A 20,580-nucleotide genomic window follows, 5' to 3' on the forward strand; every position below is an offset into this window, starting at 1 on the left:
TGTGTGTGTGTGTGTGTGTGTGTGTGTGTGTGTGTGTGTGTGTGTGTGTGTGTGTGTGTGTGTGTGTGTGTTATATACCATAATCAATCTGCATTGATCTGCTTCTGCTCTTGTCTTTTATCTCATTATTCTCTTAGATCGCAAACATGTCCATATTTGATCTGATCAATAACGAGAACAGACTGACTCGGTACCAGACTGAAGAGGCAGTACCTAAACTGAAGATCACTCAGCAGCTCATAGAGGAGATCCACAATGCCCCAGAACCACCGCCACGACCCAAGCCATGTCCAATAAAACCCATGAGGTCAGCAATAAAATCTCCAAATGTCAAAGTAACTTGACATGGTTGATTGGGAGATCCATGGACATTTTCAATTTGCTCTCAAGGGTACACCTAATATTGTTATTTTGATATTCTGGCATCAAAACAATGGTCATTTAATTTTTTTCTGGCTAGGTTGTTCCAGCCAGTGCAGTTTGGGACAAAGCCTGAAGGTCGCCTGACTGCCATCACAGGGACAGCAGGCCAACGTTCTCTAACAAGCTCTCCCGCTACTAACACCTCCGTTTCCACCACCAACCAGTCAGCCCAGGCCAGGGGAAAATCCCCTGTCACCACTGCAACTACTACAGCCACTTCTCATGGTAAGACCATTTTAGGAGTAGTACTCTGTAAAGGACAGGACATATTTGTATTTACATTGGATGAAGAATTCCAGATGGCGTCTTCTAACATAAACATTTTTTAATTGTGCCCATACTGGCATTTGTTGTTATTCCTAGGGTTTGCAGTAAATTTTTAAAACATATACAGTGTGTACATAATTATTCACAGCGCTGCAAATTTTAAAGATCTGGTTCTCCTTCTACAACTCAAAGGTTTGGGACACCCTCATTTCATTTCTCATTTATTTGTTTATTTGAAAAGGGGACAATGTACACTGATCAACATTCAAAGCAAATGTAAGCGTACCCGAGTTAGCCATAGGCTAATTTTCATCGGCAGTCCCCTAGCCAGATGTTATTAGGCATCCTAAAATAATAAACATCCTAAAATAATAAACAGTTATAATACAATGAAGACACCCTCACTGGCATGTCCAGAGATTTCATTTGTTTTAGATTTATACTGTCAGTATAAACTGTCAGTTGCCGATCTGTTCACTTTTAGCAACTTTTTAGACCCTAATTTATTTCAAAAAAGCCACTAGCAACAAATTTGGTGACTTTAGACCATTAGGGGAAAGGAGAGCTATATTAATTGTAATTCATTATTCATTCATGCTAAGTGAAATCACAGTCCACGGCTCTTCTGCCAATGACACGGGGTCTCTCTCCCTCTCACCTATAGCCATGAGCAGCAAGCAGTTATTCGACACGGCCACTAAACTTATGCAAATGACATGCAATGACGTCACCAATGAGCAATGTAAATGAGCGTATGACGTCATCTAGTGACTTTTTTGGTGTTTTGGAACTAATCCTAACCACTTTCATTGGAAAAGAGTTGGCCACACTGGCAGCAATTATAGTAAATATTACAGATGAAGAGCTGCAGGCAAAAGGCACTTACTGCAGTTTATATAATTTTAGGCTGCCACTGAATAAACCCACACAGATGGAACTAATGCTCTAGAGATACACAATTACTGTCACACCAACTTTGTCCATTGTCAGTTAATAGATTTTTAATCAATCAAATTGTAAGCGGGGACTAATCTCTCCTTTTAATAATCAATAACAGCTCTAATCCTGCTTGCTGTCTTGGCCCGTTACTGCATATCGATTTAAAAAGAGGAAATTGTTGGATCGTATGGATGATTTGACTAAATATTGGGTTACTCCTAACATGTAGTCCCATACCCCATTGCCTTGTGTTTCACAGCGGTTGGAACAGCTACTCAGAGAGCCCAGACTACACCTCCTGTCAGCAGCAGCAGCAACACTGCCGCCGCCCCTGTAGCCTCCTCGGGGAACAGTGGCATTGGACAGCATGTGTTGGGGGCTTCCTCTGTGGCTTTGGGCCAGACCTTAGCTGGCACAGTTGTGGGCTCTATAGCTCCCAACAGTCAGCCAGCATTAGCACAGGTCCCAAGGCCAGCTCTAGCCCCCAGCCATGCCATCCAGCCCAGCTTACTGTCCCAGAGGCTGGTTCTTACATCTCAGGCCCAGGCACGGTTGCCTAGTAAGTGGCCTCCCCTTCCTTTTAGCGTTTCCCCTCCCACTCTGGCACATCAGTATGGGCTGCTTACACTGAGGCCTTTACTTGGGGCACTGCTGATATGTGTTCAGTCTTCACTTATCCAGAGAAATGGCTTTGTATAAAGACTCAAACTTGCAGCACTGGTGGTGCAGCAATTTTGGTCATGGTAGAGATGCCATGTTCCAATAGTTGATACAACTCGTGATAATAAAATAAAGCTCCCCATAAGATTAGAGCTGTAGCCATATCAGCAGCATCTCCACAGCCTCAGCATTCTCCAATTTCTGTCTCGAAACCTGCATGTAAACTACGATGACCCACTTATGTTATACCACACATCACTACACTAATTTACTTAATTATTATGTCCTCCACCTCCTTTTAATATTTTTTTCCCTCCAAGTTTACTAATATTCTTTTGTCTCTTGCATCATCCCAGCTGCAGGAAGATATCCCAAAGCTTTGGTTTTTTTGTTTTATTTCTTTGCTGTTATGATTGCACTCTGATGTTGAGCGTCACTGCAAAGCATGTGGAAATGGCCCCACAAAACCTCAAATGTGAACAGAGAGAACTTTTTAGTAACAATGCACACTATTCAGATATATAACAAGGAAAACCGTTTTTTGAAAATTATCTTATTGGTTTTCTTGTTTCAAAAATACCAATTTTGTGTGTTCTTGTGAATTAAGGTTGCTAAAACCCTTTAAATTAGGGCTTGGGTATTGTCACTGATTTCCTGAATTAATTTGATTTCAATTTACAAGGTCCCAATTTTTTATTCCTTTTTGATTCAATAACATTTTGATTAGGGATATTTCAGTTGCAAAACCAATTTTGCTTGGATACAAAAGATATTCTACATTTGAACAAGGTTCCCTCTGACCTTGTGCATTGTTAAAAGTATTATGTTCACATTAAGAATTGACCCCAACGTAGTTCCATTAATGTACTTTTTATTTAACATAAACACTCTACAGCAGTCAACACAATAAAGTGCAACTTTACAGACTCAACACTCATTATTGGGTGACATCTCATTCAGATATATTGATATATTTCACAATGGTCATTCCAGTTTTTTCCCTCGCCAAAATGTGGACTACCTTTGGATCCTTGCCTACAAGCTAACATGGCATAGTTGGTACTGTCCAATGTATTCACTAGGTCTTCCTGTTTCATATAATACAGACAGAGGATTTTTTTAATCAATATTGGGTCATTCGATTTTTTTTCTTCTTCTTTTTCTTTTTTTAAACCGCCCTAATGCAATTCTTGAACACTTTTTACCTTGTATTGTAGGCCAATAGGTACATTTTGTGATAATTTGTGAGCACATATCAGTGATTTGGGTTCCTGCACTCTAAAGCAATGTTCACACTTGGTGTCTTTTTTTGTTGTTGAAGCTGCCAGTGCCTGTTTTACCAAAAATAACCCAAAGTATGTCCAAAATATATATAAACTATTCAGTTTGTCCACAGCCTGGGAACCTTTACCGGGTGCAATTGTCACTGCATTTACACAGCACAATGTGTTGCCACCAATATTACTAATTTGTGCACACATTTTGTCAAATACATTTTCTGTGATATCTGCTGGGCTCTGAACATTTTTTTATTTTAAATTATTAATATTTGTGCTTTTCTTCACAATGCAATTGATATTTTTAATAAACATTCTTAAATGTACTATCAAACATTTCAGTTTACTAATATCTTTGAGTACTTTTTAATGGCTTAAAATAATTGTTACCTAAAATTGGCATGGTACTGATGAGTTCACTGCCAGTCAGAGGTTTTCTTACACTTCAATTGACAGGATATCATTGTTTGACACCAATCCCTAAGTATCATTCTTTGAAAAAGGGTCAAGTGCAGTGCTTTATTTGAATGTTTCAAGCTCTCTGTGTCACCTGAGGATTGCCCTTACAGCCATTTTCTTTCCCCTTCAGGGTTTGTAAAAGTAGGAGCTGCTATGGTTCCGTCATGGAGGACGGCTGTACTCGTTCCACTAATTAATCCACCCTGGTTCTGCATGTCTTGTCTCCTTTTCACCCTTTAACTAACTGATGCAGAGTATATTGTTTCTTAAAATGTCAGACATTTCAGCTGACTTTAAAATGCTGTCTTTGATTTTTTGTTGTCTGTTCTTCTTTTCCATTGAAGGTGGAGATGTGGTGAAGATTGCCCAGCTGGCCAACATTGCAGGCAGCCAGAATCGTATCTCCCAGCCAGAGACTCCTGTCACTCTGCAGTTTCAGGGTAACAAGTTCACTTTGTCCCCCAGCCAGCTCCGCCAGCTCACCACCGGACAGCCCCTGCAGCTCCAAGGTACACTTGGTAATGTACATCCCATTCTCACACTTCTATCCCAACATAATTCTTCCAGTTGTGTCCTTTTGACGTTTAGACCTTTATATCAAACTATGAATGCTTATTCTAATTGTTTGCAAGTTCTCCAGACATTGGAGGCGTCCTGGTAGTCTAATACTTGAAACACATACCATATACAGTGGCTTGAGAAAGTTTACACACACAGGCTAAAGTTGATTAAAAAGAAGAATAAAAAAAACATCTTCTGGAAATTGATCTTAATGCCTTAAGTTAAAATCCAACCTTTTAAGAACAACAGTTTTCTTTGTGAATAAGTAATGTATTGTAATATTTTTTTTTTTAATTCCTCTTTTTAATTAACTTTAGCATGGGTATGTAAACTTTTTTAAGCCACTGTAATTGCATCTTCCCTGGTTTGATTCTGGCAGAGCATTTTAGTCTATGCCATCCTCCTTTCCCCGTGATTCCTGTCTTTTTGTTATCAGCTGTCAGTAAAAGCTAAATACCAAAAAGCTGTTATGTCTTGATTACAGTTAAAGATAAACATCTTGTCCTAAAGTCTATTTGGAATAAAATAAATTAAAATTGTCTACATTACATTATTATATTATTATATTACATGTCAATTAGCTTTTATCCAAAGGGACTTCTAATTCAGTGCTTTCAACAATGAAGGTACAAACTCTGAACAGCAAGAATCAGATGCAAGCACATTAGCTCCAAATAAGCCAAACTACAAAGAGTAGAATTGTCTCTCTGTGAATCCCCTGTCTTGTGTAGTTCTTCAGGGAGAACATTTTATTTTGGGGTTTCATGATGGTACACTCATTGCATTGAATACCATTAGGCATTTATCTAGGAAGGTTTTATCATGGGTAGAGTAGACGATCACACTAAGCCAGAGAGCAGCCTGCTACATAACACAAGAGCCACAGACTCTGAACAACACGCGTTAGCTTTGATCCTAAAGTCTCTTGATCTAACTTACACACATGAACGCACATCTTGTGCTGCACCTTAGCTTGTTCAATAAGCCACCAAACATTCACTCTCGAAAACTGCACTGCTAAAGTTTAAAGGCTAGATGTTTAATCAGCTGCTTAGCTGTAACACACTAAACAGCATGTGAATGTACCTGCAAATGTCACTTCAGTCTGTTTAGGTTTTGGTGTGGTTATTACTCTTTAATACCACTAACACCACGTTGTCTGCCAATGACATGTAGGCTACAGCTCAATGCTTTTGATTTCAGTTAGACTTTATACGCCAGTAGTTTCAATCGTGTTGCAATTTCCTTGATGTACTTGTTGTTTTATGCAAACCTCAGTTCTGATATTGTCAAAGTTGTTTTATTTTTCAAATTTATTTTAATGGCCAAGTGGGTCTTAACTGCCACACTATCTAGTGTTAGGTTGTTGTTTTTTAAGGTGTCTCTTATATTTGTTGCTTAATGTGTGTCATGGATTTAGGCAACATCCTGCAGATTGTGTCAGCTCCAGGGCAGCAGATCATCAGACCCCAAGGATCCATGGTAATGCAAACAATGCCACAAGCTGTCCCTGCCACCAACGCCTCAGCTACACCTGGCACACCTCATCCTACCCTGTCAACAGCCCAACAAGGTAACTCACTCACAGTGACGATATTGCATTATTATAAACTGTCTCTTATTATCTTGGTATTTCTTAATCACCTATTCAGTAATATCATTTAGTACCAATATTATAATAATTTTCTAAGCTAATACAGTCTCATTCGCAAAAGCACACTTTTTCTAAATTGATAGAATTGATTCTTCTATTGATGTATATTTCTTTTTAAGCATTGGGTGTAACTACAAATGCCACATCAGCCCCCAAGCTCACTACTGCATCTCATACAGGTTCTCAGGTCAGTGCATCACTTTTAAGCCAAGCCATGTTTTCAGTGTCCGGGTTCATTTTTTTAATAATCTGAAGTCAAAGTATACAATTTTGAGTGAAAATAAATAATAGTGGTTCATTGTACCCTATCTCATTGTAATGTTCAGGTGTCTTCGGAAGAAAAGACTCAGCAGCTAAAGGAGCATTTGAGCCGCTTGTTTGAAGCGAACGAGCGCCGCTGTGGCCGCAGAGTGTTGTATGGTTCAGACTTGCTGCAGGCTTGCACTTTGAGCACAGAGCCTGGTCACTCTGCCCTGACTGCTGGAGGGTGGAGGTGGGTGGGCAGAGAGAGCTGCCTCAGGGCCCAGAGAACCTGCGTGGCTACCACCTCCACACTGCAGTCCACTCTGCTTTCTGTGGAGGACCGCCTAGATGCTGCCAACAGTCTTATCAAGAGGTAGTTTATCTCAGTATTGAAACCTCCTTTAGTCTTACGCAGTATTAAAAATAACCACAATCTCTACCACCATCTTGTAAAAAAAGAAATTTACAACTTTACCGAAGAAGCTTTTATGACAATGAAATTCCACATTTATTTCATTATCCAAATATTGATCTGATTGATTATTGTCATGTTTTAGGCTGGTATGTGTGACGCCTCCAGCTGTAGCCCCACCTCCTCACCTGTATGCAGCCAATCCCCCGGTTCCCTACAGCCTCGAGCAGAAGTCGCTTCATCGTCTGCTACAGAAGGCCTCTGCCCCCCACAGCGCTGACATCCACCAGTTGGCGCCCAGGCATCTTCTACGTTTTTGTGACCTGCAGCTAATGCAGATGGATTCAGGTTAGCACAGCATCTATTTTGATAATGTTTTGTATGCAGCAAGCTGAGACTGCAAAATGAATGAACAAATACAAGTTAACCAGTATGTATCACATGAAAGAAAAACACAACTGTCATCATTCTGCCTACACAGGGTGAATGACTCATCCCACGTTTGGCTTAGTAAACTTTTCTTCAAATCAAGAAAATACGCTATACAAATCCATCTTGTGTACACAGTAAATGTACAATATTTAAATCTAATTAAAAAGCCCACGTTAATATTGTAAAACCTGCTGAGATTACTAAGAAAAATGCACCTGTTAATTTTACTCTATATAGTTATGGTAACTATACAACTGAAATAAACTTCTCCGCAGCTGAGATAAACCCTTGTTGAAACACCAAACATCTGACCTTGCTAAGTGTAATAACCTTTGATATTTTCTTTTCCAAAGGTAAACTGGAAGCTCTTGCCATTCTGCTGCAGAAGCTCAGGTCAGACAGCCGCCGTGTCCTCATCTTTACACAGATGGTGAAGATGCTAGACATCCTGGAGGCCTTCCTAGATTACAGGCAACTCACTTATGTGCGGGTCGATGAAAGCTTCACTCCTGACGAACGACAGGTAAAGACATGAAGGTTACACTTATTTTAGTAATCAAGTATTCTACCGATTATTCCATTGAGTAATTGGTTAAGAAATAATTCTGCTTTATAGTAAACAGCAATAGTTAATATACAAAAGAGAGGTTTCCTTTTTAGAAAAAGCTAAATTTATATTGCCTAAATTGCATACAAAAACAGGGATACATGCTGTTTGAAGCACTGCCCCTTATTTTTTATTTTTTATAATCAAATTATTCGGGTTACTCCAATTGTTTTAGCCCTACAAAACTGTAGATGTTCTGTGTATTTCCTCCTTGATCTATGATCCAACAAAGTGTTTATCATTTGTCTTGCATATTGCAAATCACAGTCCGGGCTAATGGATTCAAATCGTTTCTGTGTGCTGCAGGATACGTTTTCCAAGTGTACAATAAATAGTTTCTACTGCCTAAACTGTCAAAAACAATACTAAATGTGTCTGTCCTGATTTGTCTTAAATCTATTTTCCATTATGTAATCCTTGCAGTCACATCACCATGTAGGATAAAGATGAAACTAAAATAAGCCTGTGGGGAATTTAACTGTTGCATAACAACAAGGATAGGGGTAACGTACTGTTAATGTACAAGGAAAAGTCGAGATTACATTGGAGGGGGTTAAAGGTATAAAGTTTGCTTCACACCACTTGGATTAGCAAAGAACATTTATAAAATAAGTGAAATTCTAAAAGTGTATTGTCAATAACTTCTCTCTTAGTCTTTTTACCAGTTTGTTAACATTCTGGTTGTTTTGTCCCTGCAGGAGAATATGAAAAAGTTTAACAGGAACAGGAATGTGTTCTGCAGCATCTTGACCAACCGCTGCTGCTCTGCAGTTGGGACTTTGTTTGATGCAGACACCATCATCTTTTATGACACGGATCTCAATCCAAGTGTGGATGCACGCTGCCAGGAGTGGTGTGACAAAATAGGACGCTCCAAGGATATACACATATACAGGTGATATTATGAGTGAATCTGTTTTCATTGTTCTTTATTTAATGTTCCGTAACACAATACTGTAGACGTAACCTTTTCGTCTTAAACAGAAATTAATGCCTATTTACCTTTTGTATCAATGTTTTGTTTTATATTTTGTATTCCATACCACCATGTGTGGTCTAAAATTAAATAAGTAAATTTAAAAATTCTAATATTTAAGGATTTTGGTGCTACTCCTGGTTATGTTTTGTGTGTTGCCCAGGTTGGAGAGTGGAAATTCCATTGAAGAGAAGCTGCTGAAGAACGGCACCAAGGACCTGATCAGAGAGGTGGCTGCCCAGGGTACTGACTACACCTTGGCTTTCCTCACACAAGTAAGATTAACTCACTGTGGGCTTGTCCTGGAGCTTCAGAAACTCAACACAACTCTACATTCATTTAAACCAACGACCCATTACTATTCTTTAATTATATAGTAACCGACCTGACATTGTTTTCAGCGGACAATACAGGATCTGTTCGAGGTGGAGGCAGGCTCCGGGGAGAAGGTGGAGGAGTTTGTGGTTCTTCACCAGGAGCCATCAGCCTCTGAGGCCATCTCTCCCAGAGTTGCTAGACCCTACATCCAGGCTCTCCACAGCATAAACCTGGATGCCCTGCCAGCAAAGGAAGGAGAACAGCAGGAGGAGGAAGAGCTGGCAGGCAAGGAGTCAACAGAAGACAACCAGGAGTCAGAGATCCAAGCTCAAGAAGAGCCTGCTCAGAAAGAGGAGCTGAACGCAGTCATGGAACAGGTACCTTTTACTTTTTTTATATACATAATTTGGAAATTAGGGGAAGTGGAAAAGTATTTTTTATTTATAATAAATAAAATTGATTTATATTTTTTTTATATTTGTTGTATATTGTATGTATATAGTGTGTGTGTGTGTGTGTGTGTGTGTGTGTGTGTGTGTGTGTGTGTGTGTGTGTGTGTGTGTGTGTGTGTGTGTGTGTGTGTGTGTGTATTGAAATGCTGTTTGTTTGTCTTGCTGAGTTTATATTTGCATTTACTTCCCAAACCTTTAACAGCTCACACCAATTGAAAGGTATGCACTGCATTACCTGGAGTACCTCCACATCAGCGATGATGAAACTGCTCTCAAGGTAACTTAAATTGAATTGTAACCAAATATTTTTTTATATTTTTTTTTATTATATAGTTTAAAGGTATTTACAGATTTACTGTAGTGTAGATGTGGAAATAAGTTCTGTCAACGGATAATTTCTGCTCTACTCTGTTGGTATTTTAATGTACTATTTACTATGTTTATTTTCCTCAGGAGAGGCTGGAGTGCTCTAAGAGAGGCTGGGAGCTGCGGCAGCTGCAGAAGCTAAAGGAGGAGGAGGAGGAGCGGCAGATTATGGAGGGAGATGAAGATCTCTTCACCTACACCAGAGAGGATGCCTACAATATGGTGGGTCGCCATTTGGATCTCTGCTAATCAAACAAGTCAATTGTGCTGCACTGTTGTTGACATGAACGTTTTCTTTGTGTTTCAACAGGAGTATGTATTTGATGCAGAGGATGGCCATACAGAAATCATGCCGGTAAGACGCCAACTGTGATGTATATGGAAAAAATTCAAAGATATTCCTAGCAATTTTAGTTGTATCCTGATAATGGTTAGTAATGGTTATTTTTTAGATTTGCATCAGTAACTATGGATTTGGATCTTCACTATTCTCTTTCTAATGTTATTGTGTTGAGTTGTTAATATGTGCATCTTAAAGTCCTACTCTGCCTGTCTGCATGTCCTGACTTGTGATTTTGATCAACACAGCTTTGGACTCCACCCACACCGCCACAGGATGACAATGACATTTATATTGACTCTGTGATGATGCTGATGTATGACACCACACCCATGCCAGAGTCCAAGCTGCCTCCTATCTACATCCGCAAGGAGCACAAAAGACTCAAGATGGACCCCTCAGGTAAGACAAGATTTTTTACGAATAGATAGATGCTGACGCTGTCATTGCAGGTTTCTTTGGTTTCTTTGTCCTTACTCAAGTGTGTTTGTCAAGCAGCAGCGAGAAAGAAGAAGAAGGGCCATGGGGAGACGGTCATTCCTCCACGCTCCCTTTTCGAAAAGGCCAGCATGCTTAAAGTTCGCCGTGAGGGTAAAGACCAGAAAAAGAATTTCTCCCTCAAGCAGCAGGCACCCTTTGCCAAGCCTCTACCCTCGCTGGTTAAACCTGCCATGGAGGCTAGCCAGGACAACCCAGAGTGGCTCATCAGTGAGGACTGGGCTCTGCTTCAGGTATTGGCCCCATGAACCTTTTTCCCTGATGATCTTTCTTCCCAAGCTGTGTTGATATAAATTATTAAATCTTTAATTGCACTTTGGTTAATGAAACAAATTATACTATATATTCACATGTCTAAATATATCATTGCTGTGTGTTTTGACAGGCTGTGAAGCAGCTGCTGGAGTTGCCTCTGAACCTGACAATCGTGTCACCTGCCCACACTCCTAATTGGGATCTGGTAAGCGATGTAGTGAACTCCTGCAGCCGTATCTACCGCTCGCCCAAACAGTGTCGCAACCGCTACGAGAATGTCATCATTCCCAGAGAAGAGGGCAAGGTAATGTAATGCAAGAGAGAGAATGCAGAGTCACCCTACTTTGCCGTGAAAGGGGTTCACTTACCTTGTACTTGTTTGCCTAAACATATCTTTAACTTTTTTCAGTTGGTGTATGAGGCTAACCCAAAGAAGAAAACTAAGAGCATATACAAGGTACCCTAGCCTGGCCTTTGAATTTGATGAATGTTTCTTTGCTCATTAACTCCTGCCTAACTTTTGTTCTGTTTCTTTGTATCACGTGTCTGTGTACACGCATAGTCTAAGAACAGCCGTCCTCTAAGAACCTGTCAGATCTACACACAGGATGATAATGCCACTCACATTCAGCTCTACAACAGCCGCTTTGAACTCATGAAGATCATTGCCAGCAAGAGGAGCCCACCAATCAAACCGCTGTAAGCACTGATGATTGTCTGTTAACAATGAAGTCTCATCTAGGAGCTAACACCAAAGCATTAGATGTACAAAACCGGAAAGAAATGTTTTTCATGGCATGATATGCTTTTCATGAATTTTGTGCAGTTATTTAGATCTTCTATCTAGGAAATAGTAAAATCCAGTTAAGATGGGATATGTACTCAAGTAATTTATACTACCTACAGGCTCGGCATGAATCCATTCCAGAAGAATCCCAAACATGCCTCGGTTTTGGCAGAAAGGTGTGTTTAATTTCGCCATGTTTGTACGATTGTCATCTCAATTTTAAATCTAGAAATAAAGTTTAAATAAAGAAATAAACATAGTTTTTCTTTTCTTCAGTGGGATCAGCTACGACAAGCCCCTACCTCCCATTCAGGTGGCATCTCAACGTGCTGAAAGAATTGCCAAGGAGAAAAAGGTTATTGTTGGCAATGTAATTGTTGACAATGGGCGTTAATCAGGAGCACCTGCTTTGTCTTTCATCACTGTCAGATCCAAGTATTGCTTGTTTTCATCTTTACTGACATGTTTGCATTTGTGTTTGATTTTGTGCATTGCGTTTGTTTGCAGGCCCTTGCAGAACAGCAGAAGGCTCAGCAGCAGCAGGCTGGAACCCCCCAGGCTGCAGTCGGCCAGGCACAGACTGCTACTGTTGGCCAGGCTCAGGTCCCTCAGGCTGCCACAGTGGCCGGAGTTGCTTCTGTGCCTAATGCAGCTGTTCTGGTATGAATGAAAACAACCGCCAACCAAAATCTTCTATATACAGTGAGATCCAAAATAAGCCACTTTATCTAGTGAAGGCTCTTACACATACGGTTCATGTTTTTCAGGCTGGAGCCATAAAAAATGCTACTGTGGGCACAACCATCCAGGCTGGTACGCTGACACACATATGCTTTACATTACAGAGCTGTTGATGTTACAATAGTTAATTTATTTCTCCTTGTTTCTTCCAGCCACTGTAGGGGGCAATGTGATTGTGAACACAGTAGCAGGAGTTCCTCCAAGTCCCTTCCAGGCCAACAAACGCCTGGCATCTTCAGTCATACCAGGCACCCTGTCTGTAAGTCATGTTCATTTATCACTGCTGCTCTGGCTTAACTCAGCCACATGCTGACTAACAAGAATCCATGACACAAATAGTCTTTGGATTGGCATGAAGCAGAACGCACCCCCACGACTTCCTGTAGACTGAATGATCATTACAAGTGTAGGAGCCTTTGCTCATTGTGTTGCTTTTTTTGTTGTTGTTGATCCAGCCTGCCAGTGCAGCTGGAGCCCAGGTGGTTCACGCACAACAGAGGGCTGTTACAGCTGCTGCTGCCCCTGCTGAGGTGGTCGCCATAGCTACCGGTCAGGGTGTTCGAGCCGTTACCCCAGTGACAGCATCTCCAGTAGTTTCTACCACTTTGAGCCCGGGGCAGTCACAGACTCGCCCACTGGTCTCTCAGGTCACACCAGGTACTTAACTGAAGACAGACTTTTCTCTGACAAAACTTCCTTAAGTACCAATGACTGTTTGACAGATCTGACTCATCTGCTGTCCTCTATCAAGCCACAGGTTTGCAGTTGCAACAAACAAAGCCTTTTAACCCGGCCCACCTGCAGATGATCCGACAGCAGCAGCAGCAGCAGCAGCAACAACAGCAGCTGCAGCACCAACAGCAGCAGCAGCAACAGCAGGCTGCTTCCCCACAGATCAAAACTGTAGGCAAACCCCAGGTACACCACCAGCGTCTTTACACAATAGCTACACAAAATGCAATAGTATGGGTAATGTGCTTGACAGCTCCGGGCAAATTAATGCTTGAGTTGTTGATTCATTCCAGCTTTTCTAATTAGTTTCTATTACTTAACATGGTGTAATCAGAGTAGTTTGGGCTTTTTCAAGAATAGTTCAGTGCGTAGCTACTGTTTGGTTGAGCAAAAGAGAGTGATTGATGGCAGATGCTGTCAGGGCATACAGATGTAGACAGTTGTAGCAAAGAGTAAATTAAAAGTTTAGGTTGTCATGTGGTAGTAAATGTAAAGTGTTGGTTTGTCTCTAAAAAAAAAAGGCTGCGGTCTTGAAACCCATTTTCGCTACAAAAGGTCAGCCAAAACCGTTTTATAACAATCTATTTAAAATAAGTATTTGCAGCAGAGCCAAACCATTGCATCCTTTGGATGAACAGTCATTGACATCAACAACATGGATTTAGGTTTAGTTGCAAAGCCAGACACAGACTGCTGTGTGGCACAAATTAACAGGAATGTTGTATAGTTAATAGTCAACTAAAATGTCATGATTGTGACAGTATGGGTCACTTTGAGACATGGTAATCACTGTTTATCTCTTTTGGATAAATTGGACATATTAGCAGCTGTAACTGAGATGTTTTTTATTAGTATAATTAAAGTGATGGCAGTACTTCAAGTTTACCTAATAAGTAGTCACGCTTTGCCAGACCTTCCTCCACAGCGCTGCGAAGTAGGGTCTGACTAGTCCACACAGCATTCTGGGATGGGAGAAAAACGTGCTCTGGTTTAACAGCATTTCTTTAAACCAATCACAATCTTCTTGGCTGATGCTAAGCTCCGCACGGAGCTGCTGCAAAATTGCCTCGAGAAGGAACTTGTTTTGGTGGAACATGTTTACGTTCAAAAGTTGTTTTAGTTGTGCAACAGAAAACTCAGATTAGCCAGATGTCTCAATTTACCCTGCAGAGATCTGAGCAGCAGTTAACCATAGTCCTCATGAATCAAAAGAAATGCATCCGTTGGAATTTCTTGCGGCATCAGAGCAATCCCGGAAGTGGAATATTATGGATATAGACTACCGGATAAACAATTTAATAAAACAGTGTAAGGGTTATAATAACAACATGTGTAGTTAACTTACCTTTAACTGGTAATGTGTGTGTTTACAGGAGTTGTTAAAGATGCACAAACATAAGTTGTTGCAGCAGCAGCAGCAGGTAGCTGCAGCAGTGGCAGCAGCCCAGAGCCAACAGGCTTCAGGAGCCCAGCAGACCGCCCAGGGGCAACCTGCACAGGCTGCCCAAGCCAATCCCCAGCTAGCAGCTGTGGCAACACCTAGACCTGGAGCCGTGCTGACCGGCACCACTGTTGCCAACCTGCAGGTGGCCAGATTGGTAAGATTGTGAAAAGGAAGCTTTTGGAAGTAATTGAGAAGTCTTTGCATCATAGGTCCCGACCATATGATTCAAATGGACAAAAGATAGAATGTATTACTAACAATCTACCTACAGAAATCTTAAGTTATTGCTGATGTATTACATAATCAGAGAAAATGTCAAATACAATTAAGTTGTAAATTGTGTATTTTGGTCCACTGTACTTGGTGGTCCAGCAAAGACATTGTTCTCTGTTTATTCATGTCCTGTTCTTTCTTGTGTTTATGTCAGTGATTGTGGATGTGGCAGCACTAATACTAACATCCAGACATATACTTTTGTCTCCTTTCACAGACTCGAGTTCCCACTCAGGGACAGATTCAGGCCCAGGCAGGACAGACGGCCCAGGTGACCCTCACCAAGCCTCCTGTGGTCTCTGTGCCAGCTGTGGTTTCGTCAGCTGGTGTCACTACACTGCCAGTCACTGTAGCAGGCATTAGTGTTGCTCTCAGTCAGCCTCAAAAAGCAGGTGTGTTAAAAGGCGTATTAAATCTCTTTGACAGTAGATATTTTTTCTTTGACTTGACTGTTGCTCCGTATGTTTATTACAAGCTGATTAACAGTTAAAGAGTTAGAATAATAATAATAATCATATACCTGTTCTTGCTCAAAATACACTGCTTAAAAAATAAAAAAGGGAACACTTAAACAACACAATGTAACTCCAAGTCAATCACACTCCTGTGAAATCAATCTGTCTACTTAGGAAGAAACACTGATTGACAATTAATTTCACTTGCTGTTGTGCAAATGGAATAGACAACAGGTGGAAATTATAGGCAATTAGCAAGACGCCCCGAATAAAGGAGTGGTTCTGCAGGTGGTGACCCCAGACCACTTCTCAGTTCCTATGCTTCCTGGTTGATGTTTTGGTCACTCTTGAATGCTGGCGGTGCTTTCACTCTAGTGGTAGCATGAGACGGAGTCTACAACCCACACAAGTGGCTCAGGTAGTGCAGCTCATCCATGATGGCACATCAATACGAGCTGTGGCAAGAAGGTTGGCTGTGTCTGTCAGCGTAGTGTCCATACCATGGAGGCACTACCAGGAGACAGGCCAGTACATCAGGAGATGTGGAGGAGGCCATAGTAGGGCAACAACCCAGCAGCAGGACCGCTACCTCCGCATTTGTGCAAGGAGGAGCACTGCCTGAGCCCTGCAAAATGACCTCCAGCGGGCCACAAATGTGCATGTGTCTGCTCAAATGGTCAGAAACAGACTCCATGAGGATGGGGGTTGTGCTTACAGCCCAACACCGTGCAGGACATTTGCCATTTGCCAGAGAACACCAAGATTGGCAAATTTGCCACTGGCACCCTTTGCTCTTCACAGACGAAAGCAGGTTCGCACTGAGCACTTGTGACAGACGTGACAGAGTCTGGAGACGCCGTGGAGAACGTTCTGCTGCCTGCAACATCCTCCAGCATGACCGGTTTGGCGGTGGGTCAGTAATGGTGTAGGGTGGCATTTCTTTGGGGGGCCGCAAAGCCCTCCATGTGCTCACCAGAGGTAGCCTGACTGCCATTAGATCCTCAGACCCCTTGTGAGACCATATGCTGGTGCGGTTGGCCCTGGTTTCATCCTAATGCAAGACAATGCTAGACCTCATGTGGCTGGAGTGTATCAGCAGTTCCTGCAAGAGGAAGGCATTGATGCTATGGAGTGGCCCCCCCGTTCCCTACACCTGTATTCAATTGAGCACATCTGGGACATCATGTCTCCGCTCCATCCCCCAACGCCACGTTGCACCACAGACTGTCCGGGGTTTGGCGGATGCTTTAGTTCAGGTCTGGGAGGAGATCCCTCAGGAGACCACCCTCCACCTCATCAGGAGCATGCCGGGGCATTTTAGGAAGGTCATACAGGCACGTGGAGGCCGCACACACTACTGAGCCTCATTTTGACCTGTTTTAAGGACATTACATCAAAGTTGGATGAGCCTGTAGTGTGGTTTTCCACTTGGATTTTGAGTGTGACTCCAAATCCAGACCTCCAGGGGTTGATAAATTTAATTTCATTGATCATTTTTGTGTGACTTTGTTGTCAGCAACTATGTAAAGAAAACAGTATTTTATAAGATTATTTCATTCATTCAGATCTAGGATGTTATTTTAGTGTTCCCTTTTATTTTTTTGAGATGTGTATGGTACACCACTAATTACAATCCAAATCTAAAGACAAGGGTATTTATTGTTGTTTGGGTCTGCATCATTTGCGTTGGACATACTTTCTATGACATCCTGTAACTGCGACAATGTGCTGTTGTCATTATCAGAAATGTCTGATATTTTCTAAAGTTCCAATACAATATTCTTTCTGTTCTCTGTCAGGTGGACCTGTGCTGACGCCGCCATTCCCCCAGATGCAGGTCCAGCAGCTGCTTCAGATGAAGAAACAGCAACAGGTGACAGCAGCCCAGCAGAAGGCAGGGCAGCCGCAGCAAGGACAGACCACTGTACAGCAGAAGGTAAACACCACACCAACAGACACTTTTGTTAGGAGTCTGTTGTCAGTCTGTCGCTGATTTCCACCAACTGCGGAACGGCCTAGAATCGGCTTCTCTACACGTCGGCTCCGTGCTCTGCCGTCCTTCAGTACCCACCAGGTCCGGATTTGTTGCAGAACGGCTGTGGCCGTGACTGACAGCTGAAGTCCCGAGGACCCACGAGTTCTTGTGAATTCACGTATGATTGCGCGATATATAACAGGATGTAGTTTCTATAAACAGAACCACAAAACCTCTGACCTGTTGACTTGAAGCCTGTTGCTGCTCGTTATATTTCCAAGGTGTAGATCAGGGAATAATGACCCGCCGTGAGCACGGGGTATTTTATATTGAAAATCAACTGGATGTTTTTTTTTTGATTCCGTACTCAACCTCCTCTCCTATATGCCGTGTGATGAATTGCTGCGGAACTCTTCGCCATCCGACAAAAATAGAAGCTCTGTGTCTCTGCTCTGGAAGGCTGTGGATTGCCGGAGCTGGGACGGAGTCTAATCGCAGCCGTTCCGCGGTCACTGAAAATACACAAATTGACTTTAATGGAAACTAATTGCGGGTCTGTTTACAACGTAAGCAACAAATAAGCATATAAACGGATTTTTATAAGTACATTCAGTATTGTTTAGTTAGGTTTTAGAGATGAAACTGTTACCACTAGTCACGGTTCGGGCGTGTAGGTATTGTTTGGTTCATTTTAGCCTCATAGATTGTTGTCAAAAAGGTTTCTGCAGAAAAAAAACTATGCGTTTGCTATATGTGACAACAAATGTTCTAGCCTAAAACACACGTGACATCGCTTAGAGCACCTTTTAAGGTGCCGAGAGCAGCTGTAAGTCAGTATGGGAGCGTTAGGTATTTATTGTTATCTGACAATGACATTAAAAAAAATTGGTTGATAAAGCGGCGACTGTGTCCAAATGTACTTTTCTCGCAGAGGAAACTGAAAATAGGATGAACCTAGTTGTTTTGAAAACAGTGTACAGTGTGTGTGTTTGGGTTAAGTTGCACTTAATGTTTTATATATATACTTTGTAATAACACAGGAGCAATTGTCCTTTTGATGAAAAAAATCCAGCCATATTCCTTTCATTGTATTTAAAATACCGCACTTTAATTACAATTGGAAAAAATGAACACTTCCAATTAATTTAATTTACACAAACCGTTAACATTTTTGCCAAACAAATGAGTAAAAAAGCATGTAGAACAGTACCAAAACCGTACCATACTGATACAACAACTATGAATTGTTTGAACAGTTTCACCCGATTGTGTATTAGTTCAGTAAAAAAATATGAATCTACCGGAAAGATAAATTGAATGAAGTAAAAGTGGCGTCATTTCCCTTAGATCGGCACCCAGCAGGTTACAGTGCAGGCAGCGCAGCCGGCCCAGCAGCAGCAGAAGGTCACCTATGCTACCACCACCCAACTCCAACCAGGAATCAAGACCCAGTTCTTTACTACATCTATCGCCCAGGCCCAGAAACCCACTGGAGCCCAACAAATCCAAGTACATCATCACTGGTGGTCATGACCGCAAAACAAACATTTGCAGATAAACCGGGGCTTTGTGTGTTGATATGAGATTTTCCTGTTTATTTTTTTCTTATCAGGTGGCTAAGCTCCCACAAATAGTGCAGCAGCAACCCACCGTGGCCAATATTCAACAAATCGTGTCTTCTGCTCAGCAGGTAAGGGTTTAAGGCTGAGCATTGCTCCAATAGATAACCTCTGTATGTCTGATCGCTTGAATGTGAGGTAAGCACTGTCCATAAACTGCATTACAGACTGTTTACCTCCTTATAAGCCCCACTAGCTCAATTACCTGCCAGAGGAACATGATTCTAACTACATGCTGCCTTTATGTTACATGCTTCAAAAGGCTAAAACTACTACTTTTTTTTTCTTCTTTTTTTTAATCATTCATAAAGAACGTGTATGTCTTTGTAAAGTCACCATACAGCTTTTAAATGCAGTGGAATGGGTATAAAATCAAACCTTTGAAACAGGACAGATACATTTTTTGTTTGTGTCGCTTCTCCTCAGATCCAGGCCCAGACTGTGACTCTGACCCAGGCGGCCACGTCTTCTCCTAGTCAGGTACAGATGATTCCGGCTGGGACGGCGCAGGTAGTCCAGCAGAAGATCATCCAGCAGCAGCAGGTGGTGACTACAGCCACCTCACCCCAGATCCAGACGCCTCCTCCCCACAGCCCCGCCCAGCAGCCTGCAGCACCCTCCGCTGACTCCCCTGGGCAGCAGCCTGCTCAGCCCCAACAGCCCACCAAGAATCAGGCTCGCCAGGGTGGCGTCAGGGCCAAAACTGCTGCGAAGCCCAGTGGGGGAAGCAGCTAGGAGAGACCGCTAACGAAACAGAATTTACCACGTTTTTTCCTGCAGCACAGACATGACAGTACTGACGTTGTGCCGATGCGTTCTTATGGATCCCACAGCAGCCAATGCCAGAGACAGACTTGACGTCACATTGTTAATCCCAGCAAACCTTTACCTCACCCAAACCATCTCTAACCTTAAACTGATTATAACTGTGTTCAACGTAATCATTTCAGTGTTCGTACCTAAACTTTTTTGGCAGATCAACCACAACACCGCAGCCCATAATTATGGTGGGATCCATAATTTTGCTCCACTGAGTTAACATTGATACTTCCATTCTTTATTTGTGTCATGAAATGTGGAATGTTTCATGTCATTACCGCAACTCTCCCCCCAAATACATGTATACTGCCGAATACATCAAACGACAGACACAAAAGTCATGCCTTTAAATGATGATTATATTATTACTTAAGAGATATCTGAGGCAGAGGCTTATGGGTAATGCATTGGCAAATAAGCTGTCCCTTAGAACTAAGTGTATTCATAAATAGTCCCTTTTATGTCTAATTCCCTTGTTGTCTATAGATACTGAATGGAGAATAATGCACGTTCCTTTAGTCATTTGTTTTTTATTGCAGCAAATACACTGTAAACATGTACTTTAGTATTTTGTGTTTTCTCATAAATTGTCTTTT

General features: G+C 41.8%; 1 protein-coding gene across 7 annotated transcripts in view; it reads left to right on the forward strand.

Annotated features, from left to right (window-relative positions):
- The window catches only part of ep400 (E1A binding protein p400), a 31,235-nt gene extending 10,955 nt beyond the window's left edge, over positions 1-20,280 (forward strand). For 2 of the 7 annotated variants that reach the window (XM_034871288.1, XM_034871291.1), the window contains 33 exons: positions 138-307; positions 461-648; positions 1,889-2,188; positions 4,370-4,543; positions 6,007-6,159; positions 6,360-6,427; positions 6,567-6,856; positions 7,041-7,243; positions 7,681-7,850; positions 8,633-8,829; positions 9,074-9,185; positions 9,312-9,605; positions 9,883-9,957; positions 10,134-10,268; positions 10,357-10,401; positions 10,635-10,788; positions 10,885-11,117; positions 11,270-11,443; positions 11,549-11,596; positions 11,702-11,838; positions 12,046-12,102; positions 12,203-12,296; positions 12,434-12,586; positions 12,694-12,739; positions 12,820-12,926; positions 13,123-13,324; positions 13,419-13,585; positions 14,773-14,997; positions 15,334-15,508; positions 17,371-17,507; positions 18,894-19,055; positions 19,159-19,236; positions 19,592-20,280. In XM_034871288.1, the coding sequence (XP_034727179.1) occupies positions 138-307; positions 461-648; positions 1,889-2,188; positions 4,370-4,543; positions 6,007-6,159; positions 6,360-6,427; positions 6,567-6,856; positions 7,041-7,243; positions 7,681-7,850; positions 8,633-8,829; positions 9,074-9,185; positions 9,312-9,605; positions 9,883-9,957; positions 10,134-10,268; positions 10,357-10,401; positions 10,635-10,788; positions 10,885-11,117; positions 11,270-11,443; positions 11,549-11,596; positions 11,702-11,838; positions 12,046-12,102; positions 12,203-12,296; positions 12,434-12,586; positions 12,694-12,739; positions 12,820-12,926; positions 13,123-13,324; positions 13,419-13,585; positions 14,773-14,997; positions 15,334-15,508; positions 17,371-17,507; positions 18,894-19,055; positions 19,159-19,236; positions 19,592-19,900 (5,232 nt within the window). In that variant the 3' untranslated portion in view covers positions 19,901-20,280. The remainder of the gene's footprint in view (positions 1-137; positions 308-460; positions 649-1,888; positions 2,189-4,369; positions 4,544-6,006; positions 6,160-6,359; positions 6,428-6,566; positions 6,857-7,040; positions 7,244-7,680; positions 7,851-8,632; positions 8,830-9,073; positions 9,186-9,311; positions 9,606-9,882; positions 9,958-10,133; positions 10,269-10,356; positions 10,402-10,634; positions 10,789-10,884; positions 11,118-11,269; positions 11,444-11,548; positions 11,597-11,701; positions 11,839-12,045; positions 12,103-12,202; positions 12,297-12,433; positions 12,587-12,693; positions 12,740-12,819; positions 12,927-13,122; positions 13,325-13,418; positions 13,586-14,772; positions 14,998-15,333; positions 15,509-17,370; positions 17,508-18,893; positions 19,056-19,158; positions 19,237-19,591) is intronic. The other 5 variants (XM_034871294.1, XM_034871290.1, XM_034871289.1 and 2 more) reach the window with 5 other exon arrangements.
- The last annotated feature ends 300 nt before the right edge of the window (positions 20,281-20,580 follow it).

This window comes from Etheostoma cragini, chromosome 5 (genome assembly GCF_013103735.1).
Source record: "Etheostoma cragini isolate CJK2018 chromosome 5, CSU_Ecrag_1.0, whole genome shotgun sequence".
In the NCBI taxonomy this organism is placed as follows: Eukaryota; Metazoa; Chordata; class Actinopteri; order Perciformes; family Percidae; genus Etheostoma; species Etheostoma cragini.